The sequence below is a fragment of the Quercus lobata genome, chromosome 3, assembly GCF_001633185.2.
Source record: "Quercus lobata isolate SW786 chromosome 3, ValleyOak3.0 Primary Assembly, whole genome shotgun sequence".
NCBI lineage: Eukaryota > Viridiplantae > Streptophyta > Magnoliopsida > Fagales > Fagaceae > Quercus > Quercus lobata.
Window position 1 is genome coordinate 14,160,077 of NC_044906.1, and position 8,207 is coordinate 14,168,283.

At 30.7% G+C, this 8,207-nt stretch overlaps 1 protein-coding gene across 1 annotated transcript; it reads right to left on the reverse strand.

Moving 5' to 3' along the window:
- Window positions 1-7,035: 7,035 nt before the first annotated feature.
- LOC115979838 (probable pectinesterase 29) lies at window positions 7,036-7,965 on the reverse strand. The gene is made up of 3 exons (XM_031101896.1): window positions 7,772-7,965; window positions 7,508-7,667; window positions 7,036-7,354 (listed from the first exon to the last, which is right to left on the reverse strand). The coding sequence occupies exons 1-3, from the start codon at window positions 7,927-7,929 to the stop codon at window positions 7,259-7,261; spliced, it is 414 nt and encodes a 137-aa protein (XP_030957756.1). The 5' UTR covers window positions 7,930-7,965; the 3' UTR covers window positions 7,036-7,258.
- Between the last annotated feature and the right edge of the window lie 242 nt (window positions 7,966-8,207).

Sequence of the window (8,207 nt, forward strand, 5' to 3'; positions counted from 1 at the left end):
AATTATAAATTTTTTTTAGAAGAGGTTCAAATTATACATGATATTAACTTACACTTTTTTTAAACCATACATTTCTAATATATATAATGGTTTTTCATTATATATATATATATATATATATATATAGATATAGATATATATGAGATGAGTTTAAGTTATACTTAGTGTAAGAGTTACACATTTTTTAAATTAGATTTAAGTAGATCCAACAGTCAAAAAAGACCCTCATTAATGCTAATATTTTGATTAGGATCTCATTAATTAACCCTCATTTATTATATTTTATACCTATCGTTAAACCCAAAAAAATTGTTACATTGACTCTCTCTCTCTACGTTTCTCTCACTGTCTCTTTCTCCTCCACCGTTGTTCCACCTCTATGGATAGGTTGCCGGCAGGAAAAAAACAAAAAAACAAAAACAAAAACAAACAGCGGAACACCGAAGTTGAAAGGAACACTCACTTGTTTTTATCATACGTTTTCTACGGTTTGCTGGATGACATGTATCCTTACAAACCTTTAATTTATTGGAATAATAAGTTCCTCTCAACGCTGAATATTTCAGAATTATTGGAATTGTTAATTTCTTCGAGCTTATTGGAATTGTTTATTCCTTCCATCGAGGTATTACTAGTTATAGTTCTTTCTTTTGATGATTTGCAAATTAATTTCTTTCAATATATTATACTTTTGGAATTATCATATAAGTGCAAAATGGCTGAAGTTCTTGCTTTCTGTTTGCATTTACTTGTTTTCCTTCTCTATCTCTTTCTCTTCATTTTCATTTTTGTTTTCCTTCTCACAAACCTCTAATGTCAGTGTTTTGTAGTTATTTTTTTATTTTTATTTTTTCCTTCTTCTATCCATGGAAGTGGAACAACGGTGGAGGAGAAAGAGATAGAGAGAGAAACGTAGAGAGAGAGAGTCAAATATAACACTTTTTTTGGGTTTAGAGATAGATATAAAATATAATAAATGAGGGATAATTAATGAGATCCTAATCAGAATATTAGCATTAATGAAGGTCTTTTTTTGACTATTGGATCTACTTAAATCCAATGATTTAAAAAATGTGTAACTTTAAAGAGTTACACTAGATGTAACTTGAACCCATCTATATATATATATATATATATATATATATATATAATTTATAATTTAATTGGTTTTAGACTATTCATTTTTTGCATCCAATTATTCACTTGTCACAAAAATTAATAAGGGTAAATTGCGTATTTGGTCTCTATCCTATATACCATATTTCAATTTGGTCTCTATCCTTTTAATTATGTCAATTTCGTTCTTAACATTTCAGTACTGTGTCAATTTAGTCCTTATTGTTAATTTTTGGATGAAAACTGATGACACGTCTAATGGCCAGAATAAAAAATTAGCTTTCATTGATGTGACAATACAATAAAATTTTATTTTGGCCATTTGACATGTCATCAATTTTCATCCAAGATATAACAATAGGGACTTAATTGACACGATACTGAAAGGTTGGGAACCAAATTGAAACAATTAAAAGATTAAGGACCAAATTGAAATATGTTATAAAGGATATGGGCCAAATATGTAGTTTACTCAATTAATAACTTAGATAGACACTTGGCGGAAAATTGAACTCTAATTGAAATCCAATTTAGAATCTTATTGGATTTGGACTCTTCGATTTTTACAATACTTCACTTTGCACAAAATTAAAAATTAAATGAGACACAGGGCGCAAAATTGAAAATCCAATTAAAATCTAATTGGATTTTTCTCTGAGCTTTGGATATATATATATATATATATATAGAGAGAGAGAGAGAGAGAGATGAGTAAGGTTTGGATATTTTGGGAATGTAATAGTTGGAATCCAAATAAGAAAAAGGTTTGGCTTACCTCCAGTCCAGTACTTTTTTAAAAGGAATCTCCTTTTATTTTAATAAGAAACTGTCACATTACCCACTAACTAAATAAAATGTGGGGATTAAAACCTACTACCACTTGTCATTGTATATTTAAAACAAAATGACATATCCAATTAAAAAAGTACTGAAAGTAAGCCAAATCCATTAAAAAAATCATTTAAATTGTAGTATAAATGACCATTATTATTGTGCTTACTTAATTTTGACAATCATTGGTAATTAAATTGCTAAATTTTTATTTTTGGGAACAATTTAAAAATGTCTTCCTCAACAATCATTGCTAATTAAATTGCTTGTAAGACCTCTCTTCCTAATTCTTGATTTCCTTCAAATAACATTCAATTGTGCCTCCAAGTCAATCACTAATTTCTATTTACTTGATGTGTTCATTTTGTTCTTACATTATTACTCTTTAATTTGGTGAAATCCCCAACAATCTTAGACAATATTTGCTACAAGACAAGGAATGAATGATGGTACAACTTTGAAGATGTTGAACCATGATTTGATGAAATTGGATCACTTTGATGGAACCAATTCCTAAGTGATTTTCTAAACTATGTGAAAACAATAATAACATGTCAAAAGATCTCACTTTAGATCAATTCAAAAGTGATTGTGAACTATGTTCAACATGGAAGTTCTAGTAAGACCAATAAGCACTTATGTGAATAATAGTGTGAGTGGTTTTAAAAAAACAACTCCAAGAATCCCAACGATGACAAGTAGAATATGTCACGTTTCCTTTGTGGAAAGAAAGACCATTACATTTGAGAATGTAAGTTCTTAAAAGAATAAGAAGGATGATGATGAAAATGCCAACGAAGCAATTTTCATAGAGGACATTATTGCTATAGTGAGTGACATATGTAATAATACGATCACTATAATTCATATGGCTGTAATTACAAATCCTTCCGATTTATGGTTTGATTCAGATGCAATGTTGCATGTGTGCAACTACAAGACATATTTTAAGACTTACGAGGAGTCTTCCATAGAATTCGAGGTGCTTGTGGGCATCCACAGTAAGATAAAAGTTCATGGAAAGCTCATTGTTGAAGTGAAATGAAGTTTTGGCAAGAAGTTCTCTTGACCAAAGTTTTTCAAGTACCTGATATTAAGAAAAGCCAATTTGTTATTTAAGAATGGTCTTGTCCAAGAATGGGATATTAGTAGGCAATGAATATACTGCTAATGACATGTTCAAATTGACTGTTATTACTTAAGATGTTTCTGGTTGTGCTTATATTGTTGATTCTTTTATTTGTGGCATGCTAGACTAAGACATTTAAATTTCAAATTCTTGAAGTTTATATCAAAGCATGATTTAATTGTATATAAACATGATTTGAGTTGAATGGTGTATTAACTAGAGATGGTGAATATTTTTAAATGGATATTCTTCTTTGTGAGGAATATGTCATAATACACCAAAGTGTAGTTCCTTATACATCCTAATAAAATGTTTTTGTCAAAAAGAAAAGAGAAGAGAACTCTAGTAGATATGATGAATGACATAATCTTGAGTGCAATTAGCTAAATTCCTATTTGATCAATGGGAAGAAGCTTTGCTATGTGCATAATAGAATTCCATCTCAAAGGTATTTCACATGTTATGAAATGAGAAAGTGACCAAATGCTTATCATTTTAAAATGTGGGGGTGTTTAACCTTTTGTAAAACGATAGACCAAAGAGGACTAATTAGTCAAAGAGCTATAATAAAGTGTCTATGTAGGTTTTATGTAAATTCGTGGGTATATAATTTATTAGACTTAATGTCTAAAATAAGAGTGAAATCAATAGAGATTGAATTTATTCAGTTTAAATTCAAAGATGATTTTAAGGATACCCCAATATCTACTTAAACACGAGTAAATGACTCTAATGTTAAATATCACATAAAAGGGTATTAAAGATTTAAATGTGGTTCATCAAGTGAACAAAGGTGGAATCAAAGTGTAAGAAATAAAAGGATTTTGATCCAAATTTTATTTCATGAGAAGCTCTTGAGTATTCATTAAGGGAAGTGATCCTAAACTTTTGAGAAAGCTTTGTGCTTCTAAAAGATGCATCTTTCTGATATAAAAACTATTAATGTTGAGATAGACTCAATAATATTTAATAATAATTGGGTGTTAATGGATCTACCTCTAGTTTCAAAATCAATTGGTTGAGAGTGGGGTATTAGAACAAGATATAAAATCTTTTGGCCTAAGGTTAGTTGTATAAGGTTTAAAACAAAGGGAAAAGATAGAATTTTGATATCTATGCACTAGTAACTATTTGTGTCATTAGTTTGAATCTTTTAAACAATTCATATAATTTTAAAGAAATCCACTATATTCGATTATTACATTTTGATATATGTAGTTATAGTGTGTGTGTGTATATGTGAATTTTGGAATGGTTGAAAACCCAAAATGTGGGGTTTTAGAAACTCAAATTGTGAAATTATAATATCCAAGAAGTGTGGGGGTATAACCCTTAAAAGAGTCATGGACTCATAAGGATGCTAATGTGCATCAAAGATGTACTTGTTAAAGTTATTGAGAATTGTGAGGGATTTCACAATTTGCTCCAATACCAATGGGCTTGGCCTCTGACCGAATGCTATAAAAGATTTGTGTCCCCTCATCCTTCACCAATTGGTGGTTGGATGGATCGGTAAGGCACACGATCTAACAAGTGGTATCAAAGCTTGGTCATAGGTTTGAGTCATTGGAGCTATATTGTGAGGGATTTCACAATTCACTCCAATACTAATGGGCTTGGTTTGTGATCGAATGCTATAAAAGATTTGTGCCCCCTCATCCTTCACCAATTGGTGGTTGGATGGATTGGTAAGGCACACGGTCCGACAAGAATTAACATCGAGAGATGTTAAATTCATTGTGGTTAAATTCTGCCATGTGTGGTAAATGTCTCAAGTTTAATCAAGCACATGTTGTGATCCTATTTTGAAAGTACCTCTTTGTGTAATAAAGAGAGTACAAGTGAGTACATGAATTGAACATTCAAGGATCAATAATAAATATCAGATTGTGTGTCCACATATAATTTGAGCATGCATCATATAGATGTAAAGTGGCTTTCTTAAGTAGTGATCTTGGTAAGGAAGTTTGCTTGAAAGACTTGTGGGTTTGTACTTCCTTAATTAATTAAATGAAAGTCTTTTATTAATGAGAATCAAGTAAAGAAATATAGTGGATTTGTGCACTATATTAATCTCATTTTGGGATTTATGTTATCTCATTTTGTTGAGATTTGAGTAATCTCTTTGTGTTGAGATTAGTGTTTTCTCATTCTATTAGGAATTGTGTTATCTCATTGTGTTGAGATTAGTGTTGAGAACTTGCTTCTTAGATTTTGATATCTTTAAAGAGGCAAAGACACTTTGATTCTAATATTAAATAAAGAGGTTACTGGAAGGGAAGATGCACAGCTCGAGTTTGCTAGTGTATTAAGTATATGTTGCATATCATGTATGGAACTAAACTAGACATTGCCTTCACAGTATGTAGACTTTCAAAGTTTCTAAAACTTGAGGTTGATCACTAGAAAGTAATTAATTGTGATGAATATCTATTATATAGAATATTCAAAGTTAATTCTATTATTGATGTGAGTGATAATATCTATGTCTAGTTAGATAATCACCACATGTGGGGGTGCTATGTGTAAGCATTAAAGAATTAAGGTGTATTTTTTACTCTACTATAGAATTAAATTTAGAGCATTGATTATAATGGTAACAGGCAAGGAAAGAAAATGATTAACGTTTTGATAAAATGTCGTGGCCACAACCATAGTAAGCCGTTCCTTGTACTGTAATTGTGAAACCACAATGCGTAAGGTATACATGAGTTGTACACAATGCGAACTTAGACTTAAAAGTCTAAGACAAGAATATGTAAGGCTAGTCAAATGTGGTTGGACTAGTCCATTGCCTATGTAAATTCAAAATAGGTCCTTTACCAAAATGTGTCTTGAGACTTGGTAAGGATAACATTCATTGGAATGAGACTAAAACCCTTCTTTTAAGAGAATCACTAATAGTGGGAACTCAACCTCAAATTGATTTAATCCAAGAGGTTTAAAGGTTAACAAGAAGCTATTGATATATGGTTAGTAAGAGTACTAAATTTGTGTCTCATTTAGGATGGATTAGTGTAGACTATTATGATGAAAATAGAGGATGAGTTTTAAACTCTTAATGAAGTTCATAAATCATAAATGTCTATGTAACAAGGACATAAGAAGGAACTTCACCTTTGTGGATATAGAAGCGGTGCCACTTCTAGCAAGAGTAAAAGGGTTTTCTTTTGTACATGTTCACTAAACCGAGAAGAGCATAAGGCCATAATAGTGCTAACAACATGGATTTCTAAATGTGTTGTGGATATTCTCATGTGTGTGTTGTTTTCGATTTCAACACATAAGAGTGTTGGTTTAAGCACCAAGCCACCATTAACTCTGTTGATTTCTTGATCAATTACACTAAATGGAGGTTTAAGTTGAAAGACACCTTCCCTTATGTATGATAGAATATCAATCAAATAAGACATATATTATTACAACCAAATGGGGGATTGTTGTATATATATATAGGTATATACAAGGATAGGTTGTAATAATGATATAAGGTTAAAGAGTATTCATTTGTAAAAAATAAAGTGGAAAATTTGAGTACTGGAATTTTCTTTGGGAAAATTCAAGTTCCATATATGTGTATATATATATATATATATATATATGAAAATGTGTCTATTGAAAGGACAACCTTTCATATTGGATATATAACAAAAGTACATTTTGATGAAAAAGTGTCTATTAAAAGGACATAACAAAGTGTCTATTAAAAAGACATAACCTTTCATATTGGATATATATCAAAAGTACCTTTTAATGAAAATGTGTCTATTGAAAGTACATAACTTTCATATTGGATATACATCAAAAGTGTCTTTTGTCCGAAAGGTACCCATTGAAGGGTTATAATAATTTAGGTATAAATAGTGGCTTATATTCACTTGATAACTACTTTTCCCTTCCAAAAAGTTAGTTTATAAGAAATACAAGAAATCCTGTGAGTATTCTCCAAAATTGCTCTTTGTAGAACCCAATAAACTTGGTAGTATTCTGAGGACAAGTTTGTAGAAAACCTATAACAACTTGTGTATATGGACAAATATTGTCTAAGGATAACAATCAATTGTACCTCCAAGTCAATCACTAATTTCTATTTACTTGATGTGTTCATTTTGTTCTTACATTATTATTCTTTGATTTGGTGAAATCCCCAACAAGCAAGATACACGACATGAAATGTAAATTTCATTGGCCACCTTCTTTGTCTGCATAAAGAAGAGCTGCTGGTGCCCATGTAATCGTTGTTATCATATCATCCACCATCTCGAGGTCAAATGTATTCTAGCAATAGTAGGAATATAAGGAAAGTTAATAAATATATCTTGGAATTCTTTTTGCTATTTTAAAATATTTTTAACTGCTAATAGAAACTTCTTAGTTTTCCATTATTAAAATTTTGTGTTAGCCCAAGATGAAACTTTTTGAGTGCCTAACCTTGAATGTAATATCACGAGCCATAAAATTTGGAGCATACAACTTGAAGGTAGAACTTTCTATGGAGTTTCCAGAATCACCCCATTCGATCACAGTCGAACTCTTACCCATTCCCTTAAGAGTAATGTATGGTTTTTCTTTAAGGATCATAACTTTCTCTCTAGACAATAAAAAGATAAAAAAAATTATATATTGACTGAAATTTAATGGATAGCTTTAAATGAAAATTGTAGTTATATAGTATATACACTAATGTTGATTTACTTGTAAACACCAGCATTGAGATGGATAACTGTCCATTGTTTGTTATTTGATGGGATTGAATCGATGGCCGGCCTGTTGCACTGTGGTGAATTGTCCCTTGCCTGACTGATCAACCACGATAGTCTTGGTAGGACTTTCGTTTTGTGCCTCGGACGCATTTAGGAAAAGGAAGACAGTCAGTGCAAAGTAGAAAATAAATGCAAGGCATTGCATTATGGAGAAATGCAATGGTGACAAATTTGTAAGTTTAAATTCCCCATTTAAAGTTTTCAATGTTGCAAGATATATATACATAATGAGTAAGTTGGAAAGAAATACTGAAATAGAATGTGTGACAAGATTTTGTCAAATATAGAGCATATCACAAATTAATATAGAGCATCCCCTTACCTAAAATTTCTTTTCTACATTAGGAAAAGATAAATCTACTTTTTCT

Coding starts and splice junctions, on each gene's coding strand:
- LOC115979838 (XM_031101896.1), bottom strand. CDS start 7,929: ATGCGTCCGAGGCACAAAACGAAAGTCCTACCAAGACTATCGTGGTTG. Junction 7,668..7,771: donor CTCAATGCTGGTGTTTACAA/GTAAATCAACAT, acceptor TTTATTGTCTAG/AGAGAAAGTTATGATCCTTA. Junction 7,355..7,507: donor CTCGTGATATTACATTCAAG/GTTAGGCACTCA, acceptor TACTATTGCTAG/AATACATTTGACCTCGAGAT.